The sequence below is a fragment of the Amborella trichopoda genome, chromosome 6, assembly GCF_054954075.1.
Source record: "Amborella trichopoda isolate Santa Cruz 75 chromosome 6, AtrichopodaSantaCruz75HAP2 v2.0, whole genome shotgun sequence".
NCBI classification, from domain to species: domain Eukaryota; kingdom Viridiplantae; phylum Streptophyta; class Magnoliopsida; order Amborellales; family Amborellaceae; genus Amborella; species Amborella trichopoda.
This window is the reverse complement of record NC_142341.1, coordinates 25817527-25835322: the sequence shown is the minus strand read 5'-3', so window position 1 is coordinate 25835322 and position 17796 is coordinate 25817527. Positions and strand designations below refer to the sequence as shown.

Genomic DNA, 17796 nt, shown 5'->3' with positions numbered 1-17796 from the left:
ATCGTACAATCCTTTGCTCCTTCTACCTCCCCCTCCCCTGGGCAAAGGGCAGGTGCGGGGGGGGGGGGGATTTGAAGGTTGTCAAAGGTCTTCCGGAAGATCAACATCTGGAGAACCTTCATGGTTGAAGGGGGGGTAAAGATCAGGGGGTAAGGGAGGGAGGGGCTCAGGTGGAGGCATAGGCTCGGCGAGAGAGGGGGGTGTAGGGAGAGGCTCAGACACAGGGGTTAGGGTAGAAGAAAGAGGTCCCGGACTGGACGAAGAGTAGGGAGGTGGTTGGGCAACAGACGACAGATCCAGGTCCAGGGGGGGCTCCTGGTATAGGGAAGGGGATGCAGAGGGCCAGCTGTAGGCTAGGGGGTTTGCTGAGAGCTGAAAGAGGGGGAGGGGGGGGGGGGGGGAGGAACGAAAGGGAAGAGGGTAGATAGGTGAGATAGTGGAAGGTCTAAACAGAGGAGAGGGTAGCGAGAAGTGCGGGGTGGGAAGAGGGCCAAGTGAAATGGAGGGAATTAACCCTGGTAAAGCGAACCAGATGAGAGGTGTAGGAAAGGTACAGGGTAACATTGACGAAATGTAGTCAGTATCCAGGGGGCAAAGTCCCAAGTCTGGGTGGTCACGATGCCTTGGGGGAGGCGGTTTTTGTCAATAGAGAGAAGGTGAGGAATGCCAGCGGGCTGCTCAAGGCTGAGAGAGTCGGCAAGGATGTCAGAGAGGCCAAAAGGAAGGTAGGAGATGGAGAGCAGAGGGAAAAGGTGGGGCAAGACCAGGGAAGTAGGAGAACAAGAAGGCAGGGGAGATGATGAGCCCTTATTTCCTGACTCAAGAAAAAGGATAGGAGGCAGGAGTCTTCGGGTTCCTTGTTGAACATGCCAAGAGACAGATGAGGGTTGAGTAGAGGATCGAGGGGAGGGAAAGCGGAGGGAGGAGACATTTCGCCAGAGGGGGCGGGTGGCGAAGACAGCTCTGGTGACAGGTGGCAAGGAGCGATGATCGAGGGAGGCGAGGTCGGCAACAGGTGGGCGAGAGACAACCGAGGAGGAACAGAAAGAAGCGTGGGGGACAAGTGGTCAGAAGAAGTCGGCTCTGTGCAAGTGAGGACAGGCAGCGTCGGTGGGTAGGTAGAGGCCGCTGGCGACACGTGGACTTGGGAAGGAGAGGGAGACGGCAGGTGGACAGGAGTTGACGGGACAAGAGAGGGGGAGAGAGGTTTCGAGAAAGAAGGGCATGGGTCCGAAAGTGGGCCAGGAGGAAGGGAAAGAGGAAGAAGTTTGCTCCGGGCCTCCTTTCCGGGTTGGCGAGAAAGAGGAGAGGCAACAGTGGACGGGCCAGCAGGGTTCGGGTCACCACTCGGCGGGTGAGAAAGAGGCGACAACTGAAACGACTGAGCCGAAGGCGGAAGGGGCTGGAGGTCATTGTGGCGGGCACCGGTGGTAAACAGGTCTGGAGGCCTTCGACGTCTTCTTCTCAGCTGTGCCTTCATGGATACCAAGGTCCAAGAAGCAGACTCAGCATCCTGAACTTTTGTTGGGGCAACTTGGTGGAGGAAGTGAGGGGAAGGAGAAGAGGCCTGAGACCAAGAAGTTGGGATAGGAAAATAAAGGTCGTCAACTTCAATCTGCAAGTTTTTGAGGTTAAGAAGGGATGTGGCTGAAAGACATCCACACCCTTTGATTCCTAATTGACCCCTCTGTGGATGACCAGGCCCTAAGGAGACAGTGGGCTCCATGGAAAGTGAAGGTATTAGAGTTCTTCAGAGCGATTTGGGCAAAATCCGAAAAGGGAAAGGAGAATAGTATTTGGCCTTTTGCAAGGCGACTGCAAGTAATGTTTGGTTCCCCCCAATGTTTTTGAGCAGCTCTTTCAATCCCTCTAATGTTATGGCGCTCAAGCTGGAACGAATCGATAAGGGCCGTAAGGAACTTGGGTTTAGACTTCTTAGTCTCATCGGGAGGGATGGACATGCAGAAGGGGAGGAAGGGAAACCTTGCGGCAAGTGCAGGTGGAGGTTTCCATTGTCGTTGCAGTGGCAGGGAGGAGTTGAGGGGGGCAGAAATCGGCTGGGGTTAAAAGAGATACGGGAGGGGAGATGAGAGGTAGAGCAAGGATCGGGAAGGAGGAAGGAGAGGTGGAGAGGGCAAAAAGGGTTTGGGGTAGAGGTTGTAGATATCATTCCAACATCTGGGAGAGGAGGGGGAGGAGGGCGAGAGAAGGGGGGTAGAGAGCGCGGAGGAGACATACCATGTACTAAATTACAATGCTATAGTAATGATGTTACACTATTATATTCTAGTAATATAGTGCCATATAATATATCATACCAGTAATATTTTATTATAAGAAAAGGCTTATATAAGATTGAAACCTTAAAATGTATAATTAAGGTGAACCTCAATAATCCATCATACAATATTGTTCTGATGTTGGAAAACCCTCTAACTGATCATCTTACTATGAAAGTTAAAAAAGATTTTGATATCGTATTTTGCGACAAATTATCTAGAATGTCCATTTTCAAGATTTTCAAGTGTTTATAGATCTACTCGATCCAAAACCATTTTTGGAGTTTAAGATTTTATCTAAATTCGAAGCCATCCCAAAAACTTTTTACACCAAAAATATATTTATGATAAAATTTGGAGGTAGGCCTTAATTTAATTGGTTAAAGTTGCAACCTTATACAAACCACAACCTTCATTATATATGTAGTAGATTTATTATATATGTAGTAGAAATATTATATATGCAATACAATAGTCATGTGTACATATACATAACAATCGATAATATTTTATAAGATTGTCATGCATATTTTATCATACTAAAATAATGTTTAATTCTAACAATGTATACGCAAATGTTTAATAGTCACATATGCGACTAAAAAATATGGTTTTAGAAATTGCCAATCCAGATCAGATTAAGTCACTAAGCTGATTCCCTCCCATAATCAAGAATCAGTCGTATTCTCTCTAAAATAATACCTAATTACCCATGTTTGACATATCTTTTGGATTATTTGAACAATAAATCATCAAATAAGCATATTTCATATGGATAACTACCCCCTTTTTTATTTTTTATTTTTTAATTTTTTGACTGGATTGTCGATTTGGCCTATTCAGAGAGTAATTTTTTGCTCTAAAACATACATGACTAGGATTTAATTTTTAATTACAAATTTCCAAACATTTTAAAATAAATGTGTTGTTCTGACTACAAAAAGTAAACCGACTTTATTTATTTTTAAAACTTTTAAAAATTTATAATTTTAATTCAAAATTTTATGCTTTAAAAGTGTTTTATGTCTTACTTTTTAGTTCTTAATTACGTACATTGAAAAATTGGTAAAAATTATGTTAATTCTATTTTCTTTTACCAATATTTTAGGATCTCCCTTCTAATTACAATAATAGAATAGATAACTGGTTTTCTTGAAATTTTAATGCCTTCAAGTTTCATTCATAACTCACTTGGCTGTTACCAAAAGAGATTTTTTAACTGAACTTTACCATCAAATTTTCATGCTTTAAAATTATCGTATGATCAATTTTTGAATTCTTTATAATAAAAACCTAATTTTTCCTGGTTTTGTTGTTTAAGTTTTAATTCCCCTCACCCTTTATATGTTTAAGAGTTTCCGATTATTTCATGAGTGCATCATGTAAACAACATCATCTTCCACCTAAAATCATTTTGGTCTTCAAAAATTTAGTTATTTTTCATATCTACATGCAACGCACGTAAATCCACTAATTTTAGTTAAATTGTATCCCAGAAATCATTCTCTATTGTCCATTTACTTACATCATGGGGAATGGAACTTTGGGATCATGAAGATGGCTTAGAATAGACAATTGCATCATTACTTGGCTGCTAAAAAATGTCGAACCTAAGGTAGGCATAAACCAAGAGAAAAAGAACAGTGGGTTCATCATAGAAAGGATATGAAAGCAGCCTACCTTTATCAATTGGAACAAGACATGATGAAGACCTATCACTGTCACGTGGCTGTTGCTTTGTTTTATATATTTGGAGTGTGAAGTGCGAATAATACTATGGTACATGGTTACCCCAATGATGCAGTCAAGATAGCACCCTTACATGCATGACCATGAACTCTTCCATTTCTCTTTATGAGGCTACATGCAGATTTATTTGCTTTTTCTTCCCGAAACCGTTACCAAAGCTTGATGACACTCTGTCCCTCTCCTAGGTTAGGAGCTACGCATTTCAGCTCAGCTTAGGCAAGCTGTAAGCTTGTTTTATGTTTCAATATAGGCAGTACCATCAAAGGTATGATTGCAACAAAGATGTAGTGTCAAAAATGCAAGAAGATAGGTCACACCACAGTGTAGTGTCAGAACATGTGCTGTTTTTTTATCACAGAAACACCTGGCCACAATACCCATATCTATTGATATTGTCCACAGGCATGCGGCTGGTCCTGTGTGGTGGAGCTCAATGAGCTGTAGCGATAGAACCAATTCCTCATTCACCAACCACTAATGATTCTAGATCAAAAGAGAGTTCCTCTATTTCCACAACTACAACAACAAGCTTCCTGTTTGCTATTCCTGACACACTTTCATAATTAGCTCATGCATTGGCTATAACCTATAAGTGGGTTCTATAGTTACCCGAATCGTCTATGAGGGTAGCAATTCCGTTTCAGAATCTCGATTGAGCGTTTCTCCTGACGAAAGTCAATTCTAAAAGAAAGGAATCACGTTTCCATTTTTTGCGGAACGCGATTCCACCTGGTTTAGGAATCTCGATTCCTGGATTGCCAGAATCAAGATTCTATATCGAGGACTTTATGATTCTTAGCTACACAAGAATGTGATTCTGCTTGTGAGAAACGTTGATTCCAATTTTTTTGGAATTGCGAATCCATGTTGTTTGGAATCAAGTTTCTATATCGTAGACATTGTTATTCCTTGCTACAAAACAATGCGATTCCTTGCTGCACAACAATCCTCTAACATAAATTCACTCTTATCCCATGCACATGACTATTCGATATGACCATGCGAACACAGTCGAGGAGATTGACGAATTTTAATAGTGTTTTTTGAAATAAAAATAATAATATGTTTTCTAAAAATTAAATTTTCTCAAATTTTACTTAACACTAACAAGTTTTTTTAATTGTAATGGGTTACATTTCGTCTCCCTCATTAAATGTGTTCAAACTAAACTTCAATAGTTTTAATATTTCTAAAAGTTGCATCTTGTTTCCCATGTTAAATGCGTTCAATCTTTATTTCAAGTCTTGAACTAAATAATATAACATGAAAGTAACGTGAGAATAGGAACTTCAATTCTTGAACTAATTAATATAACATGAAAGTAATGCGAGAATAGGAACTACAAGTCTTCAACTAAATAATATAACATAAAAGTAATGTGAGAATAGGAACTTCAAGTCTTCAACTAAATAATATAACATGAAAGTAAGGTGAAAATAAGAACTTCAAGTGTTCAACTAAATAATATAACATGAAAGTAATGTGAGAATATGAGTTTCAATTCTTGAACTAAACAATATAACATGAAACTAATACGATAATAGGAACTTCAAGTCTTCAACTAAATAATATAACATGAAAGTAATGTGAGAATAGAAATTTCAAGTGTTCAACTAAATAATGTGTAACATGAAAGTAATGTGAGCATAAGGAGAGCAGAAACCCTCCGATGAGTGCTCAATCATGAGTGAGCACGACATGTATAAGAGCATGAGAGAATTTGAAGTTGTTGCACGGCAATAAAATCAAAATTTAAAATATGGTTAATATTTAAATTTTGTATTTTCTTATTTACTAATTTCATGCTTCATTCCATGTTACTTTTTAAGAAGTCTTACCAAGAATAATAATACTAAAAAAAATGTTACTTCAAATTTAATAATGTTTGGTAAATGGTGTAGGTAGTATTAAACTACAAATGTAATAATGTTTAACATATGATCGGCACAGTCATTTCTTCAAGAATAGTGTTTTTCTTTAAGTAGAATAAGAAGATAATAAGGATATGAGCGAAGTGCCTTTGTAGTGTTTTAGGTTAAATAAATCATTAAATATCAGAAAAATTGACTAAAAATTGAATAACTCAATTTTCAAAAGTCAAAAGACTCAAAACTACATTTAACAAAGAAGAATTACTATGTCATGTACTTATTTTATAATTCAAGGAACGGAGATAAAGGGAGCTCGCCCTTGTTCCCACTCCTTGTATGTCGTAGACTAGCTTCAGACCTTGTAGGCATAATAAGGTTATCAGTAGACCGAGTCCATTGTATGGGAGTGTCCACAAAGATATCATAAAGGTTGACATTAGTACTTGAATTCTTGGACTAAGTATATACAGACCAAAATTCAATCTTGTTGTAATGGGTAAATTTATATATTTTCTGAATACTTCTCTCATATACTGGAGGGAATTGGTTCGCAATTTTAGTAAGGGGAGAATCTTGATTCCAATATGGAGAGAATCATGATTCCGGAATTGTAAAAATGTTGATTCCAAGTTGATGGGAACAACGATTCGAAAATTTTAGGATTCATGATTCCAAATTTTTAGGAATTACGATTCCAATCTAATCGAATCACGATTACAGCAACCACCAAAACAAGTGGGGTCATGTGTGATTCCATATAGGTATGAAACGCGATTCCAACATGAAGGGACATCGATTCTTGCAAATAGGAAACACAATTCTTAATTTTTTTAATTGCGATTCCAAAATAGTGAGAATCATTTTTCTCAAATCTGAATTATACGAACAGTGATTCCTAGATTCTGAAACTTCTGATACACGCGATTCCAAAAAGGATTCGGAATCACAAACATTTCCAACAACTATAGTGGGTTCTCAAGTAACATTTCTCACCTTACCCTATTTTGGATATATATATTCGATAAGATTGAATTATGTGAAAGGAGTGTAACAAGTCTACAATAGTTCGACCTCACACATGTATTATTTCTTATTTCATCCCCAGTGTTTCAAAAAGCGTTAGGCGGTACCTAGGTGATCAGGGGGGTCCAGGCCGCCCAACGCCTAGGCGGGAGCCCAAAAGGTCGCCTAGAACCTGAGCGGCCCAATAAAAAATATTTTTTGTTTTTGGATTTTTCTCTCTCTAAAATAGCCTCTAATGGGTTTTAAGTTCATTTGAAACCCTAAAACCCACAATTTTGCACCTTTAATATTAAAAACAATGATCCAAAATGACCAAAAATGGCCTCAACGAGCGACATTTCTGCCCCTAGGAGTAGCGCAGGCCCTAGGCGGGTTCAAGAGGGCACCCGAGGATACCCGCCTAATTTGGGTGCTTAGGGCTGGGCGATGCACCCAGGCCTTTTGGACCGCCTAGGCGGCCGCCTAGGCCCTAGGCGGTCCACTTTTTGAAACATTGTTCATCCCTCAAGGTAACATACTTGTGCTCTAAAGTTACACGAAACAAAAGACTGTTCATTATCTAATTGGTAAAGTACATCATGTACCCACATTATCTTTGAATTTGAGATTGTTCAAAACTTGTTGATAACAAGTCGAAGTCTCATTTTCTATAGATAGATCTCTAAAGAAGGCATCATGGAAATCCTAAAGTAAACTAAAGATATGGCTGCCAGACTTAAATGGGCATGTTAATGTGTTCCTCAGGCCATAACTCTAGGCGGGTCACATAACTGAGAGGAATGGAGCTCTAAATAAGAAACATCCAAGGAACATCCTGTTAGTAAAAAATTGATGAAGCGTGGATGAGACCAAACCCGAGATCATAGAGGAGGGATACCGTGAGGCTGGTGATCGCAGAGCCCGGATTTTAGATCCCTTCACTTTTAGAGAGAGAGAGGAGAACTGTACACCTTTTTCTTGTTGTCTTTCTCTCTCTAGCTTCCCATTTTTATAGGGAGAAAAAAGACTAACAGTTATATTTCTCCAACGGGTCTCTGAGAAAAGGTCTTCCCTGATCTTAAGGATATTCATCCAACGCATCTATATGAACGTTGGGTCATACGAACGTTGGAGATAATTATGGATAATGAGATTCTTCCAAATCCACAATTGTAGAATGTGAGGCCTCATAGCCATATGTGTTAGCATCTCCTACTTGGCTATGACGGCCGAACATAATAAGTCACATGCATACTCCCACTTTTGAGTATGACCTTTAAGGAAATATCTTGTCATGAGGTTTTTTTCATGCTTTTGCAGATATGCCTCACATGACAAATGTCCATCATGAGGATTTACACGCTAATGCGAATTTGTCACTCATGACAACTGACTGACTTAAACATTTTTAAGTCCCATTAAGCTAGTGTGTTTAGACAGTAGTTCAACACTTAGACCTTTTGTTAATGGATCAGCGATCATATTTGATGGCGGCAAGTAACTAACAGTTACTTCACCTTTCTCAACTACATCCTGAATATAGTGGTACTGGACATTTATATGTCTTCTTTGGAGCTATTTGCTCATTTTGAATTAATTTACTTGCAGCTTGATTATCACAAAATATTTGAATCGGTTCGTCAATTATTTGCAGCTTCAAGTCATCTATGAAGCGCTCTATCCAGACGGCAAAAGTACAAGCAGTGCTACATGCAATGTATTTTGCTTCCTGTGTGTATCTAGCTATAAACCCTTGTTTCTTGCTAGACCAAGAAATAGCTGCCTCACCAAAGAGGAAAACATGCCTTGAGGTGGACTTACTATCGTCCTTATCCCCAGCAAAATCTACACCTGAATATCCTATAAATTCAAGTTTATCTGCTTGAAAACACAATTTTAGATGCTTTGTTCCCTTTATGTGCCTTAGAATTCTTTTTACTGCTTTCCAATGAGTTATGTCTTACTTTGATATCTACTAACAAGTCCTACAGCATAACTCAAATCTGGTCTTGTACATCTTACTGCATATACCAAGCTACCAATAGCTTGTGCGTAGGAACGTTAGGCTTTTCTTGTCCTTCTAATGGGCTATCCTTCCTAGACAACTTTATTCCCTTTTCATCAAGAGTAGACAATGGTTTACAATTTTCCATTTGAAATCTTTGGAGAACAGAGTCAAGATATTTCTCTTACCTCAAGCACAATATTTTTTATTTTGTCTCTAGTTATTTTTATGCCTAGGATATAAGAAGCTTCTCCCATATCTTTCATCGAAAACCGAGAAGAAAGCCATGACTTAGTCTTATCAATCATTTCTAAGTCATTTCCAGCTATTAGGATGTCATCTACATATAATGAGAGTATAGTGAATTCACTCCCACTCTTCAAGATATACACACAATGGTCCAACCTATTTACTTCATATCCCATCTGTAGGATGGCATCATAAAATGTTAAGTACCATTGTCTTGAAGATTGTTTTAAACCATAAAAAGACTTATTTAATTTGTATACTTTATTTTTTTGGCCTTTAATTATGAAGCTCTCAGATTGTTTCATGTAGATGGTTTCCTTCAATTCACCATTCAAGAATGCAGTCTTTACATCCATTTGGTAATTGGGAATAATTGTCGACATAGTATGCAACGATTGCCAAAATTATTCTAATGGAAATAAACGTTGCAACTGAGAATAATTGTCGACATAGTCGACTCCCTTTCTTTGGGTAAAACACTTTGCTACTAACCTAGCTTTAAATTGCTACTAACATAGTCGACTCCCTGTCTTTGGGTACCCATTTAGAACCTATAAGTTTCCTATCTGATGGCAAATCACATAGATCCCAAACCTTATTTTTTCAATAGAATCTAATTCTTCTCTCATGGCATTAAACCATTCTAGAGATTCTTGAAGTCAAAAGGGTTTCATCTAGGTCAATAAAATTATTTATCTCCTCATTCATATAGACATAGAAATCATCAAGGTATGATGGAGGAGCTCTAAACCTCTTTTGACCGCTTAACATTGGGTGTGTGGGTACTTCAATATCATCATGTTGATCAGGGCTATCCATATCCACTATAAGTAGAGGTTCTAAGTCATTTATGATATTAAGCGGATTATCATTATCCACTACAGGTATGTTTTCTTCAATAAAATCTTCTAAGAACTCAGCATCTCTGCTTTCAATGAGTCTCTTATCTTTATGATAAAATTGATATCTCTTTGATCCTTCAGGGTATCCTACAAAATTACAAATTAAAGTTTTGTTTTCTAACTTATTTCTATGTTGATATGGAATTAGAAAATAGGCAGTCGACCCCACTTCTTTAAGTTGGATAGATCAGGTTTTTTACCTGTCCATAGTTCATAAGGGGTAGAGTCTATTGCCTTAGTTGGAACCCTATTAAGAATACATGCATGTGCTTATTGCTTCTCCCCAAAAGGTCTTGGGTAGATTCGCATGAGCCATCATGGATCTAGTCATTTCTAAGAGAGTTCTATTACGCCTTCCAGCTCTTCCATTTTGTTGACGCGTATAAGGCATAGTGGTATGTCTTTTAATACCATATTCTTGACAATAAGTATTTAAAGTTTTGGGTGTCCCCTATCAGTTCTAAGAACTTTGATGTTCCTACCCAATTGGTTTTCTACTTCCTTTTGATATATTTTAAATTTTTCTAAAGCTTCTGATTTATGGTAGATTAGATAAACATATCCAAATCTAGAAAAATCATCAATAAAAGTGATGAAGTATGACATCCCTCTGTTTTAACGTTGAGGGGTCCACAAATGTCTGAGTGGGCCACATTGAATAACTCATTAGCTCTCTCCCCTTTATTGAATGATTTCCTAGTCATTTTTCCTGAAAAACAGTGATGACAGGTTGGAAATTCTACATTATTTAGATTTGGAATAAGACTTTTCTTTATTAACCTATTTATTTTGTCTTTTCCTTTGTGGCCAAGCCTAAGATGCCAAGTATATGCATCAATAACCATTACACAATCAACATGACCAGAATAAGTTGAAATTTTATTATCAGCTTTCTCATTTACATGAAGAAAGATTAAGTTGTGGTCATCAACCAAGTATCCCCAAACATAAATTTGTCCACGCTTTCCGATTGATACTGTCAATGATCAGAAGTGGACTTCAAAGCCCTTTCTAATGAACAAGGGGACTGATACAATATTTCGTCTCATACAAAGAACAAAATATACATCAGTTAATACAAGGTCGATTGTCCCTACATAAAACCTACAAGTTCTTACACCTAATACGTCAGAATAGGCGTTGTTTCCCATGTAGATGCATTTCTCCCCAACTTTTATTTTTTGAAGTCCTCAAAGAGGCCTTTTGTAGTTGCAATATGCCGATTAGAGCCTGAATCTACCCACCATCCTTTGATGTCGTGGTCTGCCATCAGGCACTCAGAAACCACACAGACAACTTCACCCCTCTTGCTTCCATTTCTACTACTCTTTGAATTTTGCGGGTTTCTATTCTGTAGGCAGAGGTTCTTGAAGTGACCAAGCTGACCACATAAGAAGCATTGTGGCGGTCCTTGTTTAGTTTCTTGGTTGTAAGGCTTAATTCCTCTGTTTTTTTAACCTATTGTTACTCTTATTAAGCTTCCCTTGAAATTTCTGATTGTTATGCTTAGATTGGCTAAATTTGGGAGATCCTTGAGCAAACATGAGCTCACTCTTTTTATCTTTGTTCATGTATTCCTGCTCTAAGGCTAGTTGCATAGGTAGGTCTCCTAATGTAAGAGATTTTAAATTCTACCCAAGTGTAATTGTTACCTTACTTAATGAAGTTGGAAGGCTATTTAAGATAGTGGAAACTTGCATGCGCTCGGGGACTTCATTCCCAGCAATGGCTAAGTCCTTAGCCATAACAAGCATCTTGTTTACATGTTCCCTCCTTCATTTTAAATGAGTTATATTGCTCTAATAGCATTGGAGGTTCGTTTCAGAGGTTAAGTCATATTTAGTTTTTATTGCCTCCAACATTTTCTTAGATGTTTCATAATGTTCGAAAATCTTAATAAGGTCATCTTACATAGAAGTTAACATAGAAGTTTTTGCTATGAGGTCATCTTCTAAAAATATTTCTAACTTTTTCTTTTCTTCTTCAACTGGTTTATCACCAACCACTCATGGATCTTCTCTTAGTACATATATTATTCTATCTTGGATGAGGAGATATTCCATCTTTCTCTTCCACATGCCAAAATTGTTTCCATTCAATTTTTCAACTATAGAAAGTTCAGCCATTACAATTCTACTGGTCATTTGCAAAGTTATGTGTGAGCAACCTAATACTTTCTAAGTTCTAAAGAAGCTAAATAAGCCACCAAAATATTTGTTATGTGGTCAATGCATGTACAGAGAGAGATGCAATTATTTCATAAATACTATCAGTTATTAAGTGATGCCTTAAAAAAAATTTGATGAAATAGACAAGCTTCAAATCAATGAGTAAGCACTACAATTATCAAACATAATTTAAATTCCCTTGTATTTTTATTTATTTGGGGTGCATGAGCAACATCAAGTACGTGTGAGGAATATAAAAATAGAGAAGTAAATAGATGGTACAATAAAATTAATACCCACCAAATTGCCCACCAAAAAAAAATAACCAAATATTTATTTATTTTTTTGTGAAAAAAAAAATATTAGAGAGAGAAAGCGATTCGGAGGTGTTTAGAAAAAAAAAACGAAGGAGAGAATTGCAAATGTCTCGGTTGCCTTTAAGGAAATCCGCAACCATTCTTAGAGAGAGAGAGAGTGAATGGAGGAACAAATGTCTCCTCCGTAATTGGGGCAATCAGCAGCCGTCCTTAGAGAGAAAGCAAACGGAGGGAGAGATGCTGAGGAATTATTTGAAGACGTGGAATGGGCCAAGGCTTGCATTTCAAGTCCAGTTTTCACGTATTGGACACAGTGCACTTTTTTTCATTTTTTTTCTCTCTCCTCTCTCTCTATGGACAAAAGTGCACCTCTTTTCTTCTCTCTCAAAAAATCTCTGTAAAAGAATAAAATAAAAAAATGCCGCCAAAAAAAAATTGGAAGAGTAAACAAGACTCAACCTTTCGAAATAAAAAAAAACAAGAGTAACCCAACAACCCAAAGCTCTACTCTTTGAGATAAACATGAGCTGATCAGTAAAACCAAAAACAAAAGCAACGATTTTCAGCAAAAAATTGATGGAGCAAAATTACAAGTGGAAATATGGTTTTCAGCAAGGTGCAGTTGGCATACGGATGCATCCGTAGGTGTAGAGGTAAGGTGCACCTTCAAATTTTATCATGGTATATATTTTTTAGGTAAAAATGTTCTTAGGATTGTCTCAAAATCTATTTTTATATCTAATTATAAAATTTTAAATTTCAAAAATGGTTAAAATCAAATACACCTATAAACATATGAAAATCTTGAAAATGGACGGTGTAGATAAAATGTTGTAAAATGCACTATTTCTGAGACTTAAAATCTTTTTATTTTTCATAGTCATATCTCTCGAGGTCGAGATGATTAGTCAAAGGGTTTTTCAACATTAAAACTAACTTTTTCAATGGATTTTTGAGGGGCATCCGCATTTCTACATTATAAGGTAGCATCCTTATATAAACTTTTTCCTTTCAGCAATTCTAAAATATGGGTTTTTTGAATTGCAGAATTGAATTGGACGCAATATTGAATTCAGATGAGATTTCACCGAACATTAGACGGCTGCACACGTATTGGGAAAAGGCAACTCTGCGGTGAGTTGTGTGAGAGGGATGAGTGCTCGCACAAAACGGGTCGGAGGGATCAGCGAAAACAGATTAAAGGTGAAGGTAACAGACATGTTCCTATAACAAGCTATATGATGAGTATGCACAATTGCGATAGAAGTGATTTGGAATTGATTAACACAAAGGGAGGGCACGATACTTATCCTTTCATTAACACTGTGAACCAAGATAAGATAGCAGCGGGTGATATACTGGAGCATGATTTATACAAAAAAAAAAATTGGGCATAGATTGTAAGATGTACATGTAGAACAACAAATCATATAAGCTCCATCATTAAATAAAAGAATAAACGATAAAGGGAAGATGGAACCTAGACTGCTCTGATACCAGTGTTAGTAAAAAATTGATGGAGCGTGGATGAGACCAAACCCGAGATCAGAGAGGAGGGATGCCGTGAGGCTGGTGATCACATAGCCCGGATTTTAGATCTCTTTACTTTTAGAGAGAGAGAGAAGTGTACACCTTTTTCTTGTTGTATCTTCCTCTCTCTGGCTTCCCATTTTTATAGGAAGAAGAAGGGCTAACAGTTATATTTCTCCAACGGATCTCTGGGAAAAGTCTTCCTTGATCTCAGGGATATTCATCCAATGCATCCATATGAACGTTGGGCCATATAAACGTTGGAGATAATTATGGATAATGAGATTCCTCCACGCCCATAATTGTAGGCTAAATCACATGAGGCCTCATAGCCATACGTGTTAACACATCCAAACCCATCCAATCACATTTTACCAACATGAAACCCGATCATCTAATATGGCCATTTTCATGTAAAAAGCAAACCACACTAAGAGCCTGTAAATATAGTTGCCACAAAACTATAGCTCAAGGCGTCGAGCAACCATGATACCAGTTTTCAGGAGGAGAGATAGACACATTACGATATGACCCTCAAAATCGACTATAAGCTTGAGAATAGATTCAAACCATTTACAACAAATAGCCTCGTAGAAATCACAATTTTTAGTGGCCTGTGTGGGCAAATGCACATAGGCAGAGATCATTGACCATACATACATGGAAAAATTCATGGTCATGTATTTTTACAGATAAAACTTGATAATTCACCTGAAGAAGAAAGGACTAAATCTATTCCAAAAACGCAAAGGCAAAACCCTGCAAATTGTAGTTGTAATTGGAGGTAGCCATCGCCAATTTAACGCTTTCGGAAAGAAAAAGCAAAGTGTATACAAACTATAGCCATTGTCCTAGGAGAGGGACATTGTCCTAGGAGAGGGACGGAATGGCAACGGCTATAGTTTGGTTGCAAAACCCTGCAAACTGTATACACACTTAAACCAATGACAAGACACTCGGAATCAATGGGAAAATCTTTTCTTTCAAAGTGTAGTTGTAATTGGAGGTAGCCATTGCCAAGTTAAATAAAACAGAGAAAGGAAAGGGGGAAGAAAGAAGCTCTCTGTCCAAGAAATATGAAGTATAAATGGCAGAGAATGGAGAGAATAAAACCTCTTGAGCGCAGCAAATGAATGAGGCATCACTGAACCGTCTTCTTCTCTTTATCCATCTGAGAAACCCTGAATCTCCACCAATTTTATCGGCGTCCCCAAATTTATTTTGAGAGACGAGACCTGAAAATCCAGATTTAGAGGAAAGTGGACGTCCGCGGAGTTTAACAGTGTCTGGAAAAGATGAGTTTCTTGTAAATTTAGGAAACGCCAAAAATGGCAAGGTTCTGACCGCCATTTTTTCAGAGTTCGCTTCTTACGCCTCACTGTTTTCCCGTTCCCCCGGTCCCCTCGTCCCTGGCGTTCGAAATGTGCGTATGTACCCTGCCTTTATTTAGGGGATTAACAAAGGCTAAAAGGCTCCGGTGTCGAATCCAAAGGCTAGGACCGTATCGATTACGGCCCGGCCTAACAAAGGCTAAAAGGTCATATACTCCGACTAAAGTACCCAGACAATTATTAGCTCGAATGAATATTCGGATTATTGTCTAATGTCAAAAGTTTAACTAAGTGAAAGCCTCAGTCACATGTAGTAAAAAAATTTCATTAGATTAATAAGAAAGCTAGAATCCACATTTGCTCCAATCCATCAGGGAAATACGTTTTATAAAGCGTAAATTGATATTCAAATTATTGGTTGTTAGACCATTACATGTGATTTGAATCCAATCTTTGTTAGGTAATTTCTCTAATCATGTATTGATATCTTGATGATTCCTTTATATCTAACCATGCCTTTCTCTTTCTAACTCACCTCTCTTTACAATATCATTTTATCTCTTTTTCTCTCTCTAAATCAAGGTTTAAGAAAATGGATTGGTGAACCGGATCGACCACTTCAAAAACCGTGTCGAATCGGTGGATCAGTGACCCGGATTGATGGTTTTAGCTTTAAAAATTTATAAAAATCACAAAAAAAATTCCTAAAAATATTGTTTTTTGAGTTTCAAATAAAGTTTTGGGTGGTTATATTATTTACCTTTATTATTTTACAAAAACACAAGAATATTAAGATGATGTTTCCCTATCTGAAAGTTTGTATCATAATCATTTATAATATAATATTATGATATTATATATGATTTAAAAAATACTAAAAAACACTTCCATATTATAAGATTAAAAAATAATAATACCCCTTATAAAGTGAAATTAGTATCACATTAAACATTTGTTAATTCTCTTTACTCATCCTAAATTATCACAACCTAACCAACTATAGAATTATATACTAAAATTAGAATCATTATTTTATATTTTATAGTTATTCTATTGTACAAATAAGAATAAATTTAAATTGTCTTATAATATTATCTAAATCAAAAATAATCTTATGTACAACTATAAAAAGATAATACATTATGTAATTTAAATATAAATAAAATGTAATATACTTATGGCTCAAAATATGAATTTGTAATCATGTTTTAATAAAAATAAAAAGTAAATAAATAAATTCATGCTTGCATGAGTTGTTTTACCTCAAAACTCAAAACATTTTTGGGACAAACGATCTATATTTCAATATTTACTGCAAAATTTATTCTCCCACCCACACTATGTAATGACCCATATATTTACCTCAAAATTTATTATTCCATCTACCCTACTTAATCACCCATAAATCCCCCATTTAATCACCTTATTTATAAGATCCCCATTTAATCCCTGTATTTAGTCGTCCGTGCCCCATTTAGTCACGCTGTAGACGCCTCATTTAGGCTCACTTCAAATATTTGAGAAGGCAAAGCCTTCATAGAAGGACATACTAAATCCCTACCCGTACGTGTGGCTGCATTGTGGGGCACGCATAGAGGTGTCCCTCATTAATATGCGTGTTGGAGGCCACCTAAAATTGGCCATTTTGAAATTAAAAAATTCGGCAGCTGCCCTTTGATTTACAATAAATTTCGAAAGTGCCACCTAAAAGTGGCCTCCTCATCTAGACTCACTTCGGTTCGGAACCGGATCTAGCCCGACAGATTGGCCGGTATGTGGTAGAATTTTCTGTTCGAGTCAGAACCGGATTTGGGGGCTCCCCTGTTTCACGATATATGAAGAGAATTGGATCTCATTGACGATTCTCGATCCGAATCGTCGAATTTTCAAACCTTGCTCTAAACACATCTTTTCTATCTCTATGTGCTCTTCTTCATAATAAATTAATAAATTTTTATGGGTTGGACGTGTTATTAAAAATACGTTTCTTTGCATGAAGGTATTTTAAAGTAACTTTTGACCATCTTGCGTCAATGTAGTTACCCAACAGTGTAGAGGTTATCTACTTGCTATATATTTTTATTAAAATGTGGTTTTATTTTATTAATTTCAAGTAACTATTGTTTAAAAAAATGCATTATGTAATTTTTGTGGTGCCATTATCTTGTGCTACACAATTAACTTGTGTCAAATTAATTTTAAAAAAATATTAATACTAAGTGAACTACTGCTTAGAGCAATGTAATGTGTTATTTTTGTGGCTGTACTATATTGAGCTACCAACTCAACTTGTATGAAATTTATTTTAAAGAAGTTAACATGACTGTAGAATTTATTTAAAATAAATACATTGTTTCATTATAAAGTTTATATGGAGCACATGTGCTGGATTG

The 17796-nt window shown here is 37.1% G+C and overlaps 2 protein-coding genes across 51 annotated transcripts in view; both read right to left on the bottom strand.

Annotated features, from left to right (window-relative positions):
- The window catches only part of LOC18440105 (FAD/NAD(P)-binding oxidoreductase family protein), a 95462-nt gene extending 79979 nt beyond the window's left edge, over positions 1–15483 (bottom strand). For 41 of the 50 annotated variants that reach the window (XR_016058147.1, XR_016058144.1, XR_016058148.1 and 38 more), the window contains exon 1: positions 15186–15483. Coding sequence is in view for 5 of the 50 variants with exons in the window: in XM_020670884.2 (XP_020526543.1) it covers positions 15186–15422 (237 nt within the window). In the remaining 45 variants the exon portion in view is untranslated. The remainder of the gene's footprint in view (positions 1–15185) is intronic. The other 9 variants (XR_016058159.1, XM_088870327.1, XM_088870334.1 and 6 more) reach the window with 1 other exon arrangement.
- Positions 403–2036, bottom strand: LOC148781677 (uncharacterized). Its single transcript, XM_088868906.1, has one exon. It carries the CDS (start codon positions 1724–1726, stop codon positions 614–616), a length of 1113 nt encoding a protein of 370 aa, XP_088725032.1. The 5' UTR covers positions 1727–2036; the 3' UTR covers positions 403–613.
- Positions 15484–17796: the final 2313 nt, after the last annotated feature.

Excerpts from the sequence above, each read along its gene's own strand:
- LOC148781677 (XM_088868906.1), bottom strand. The coding sequence starts at position 1,726 with ATGGAGCCCACTGTCTCCTTAGGGCCTGGTCATCCACAGAGGGGTCAA.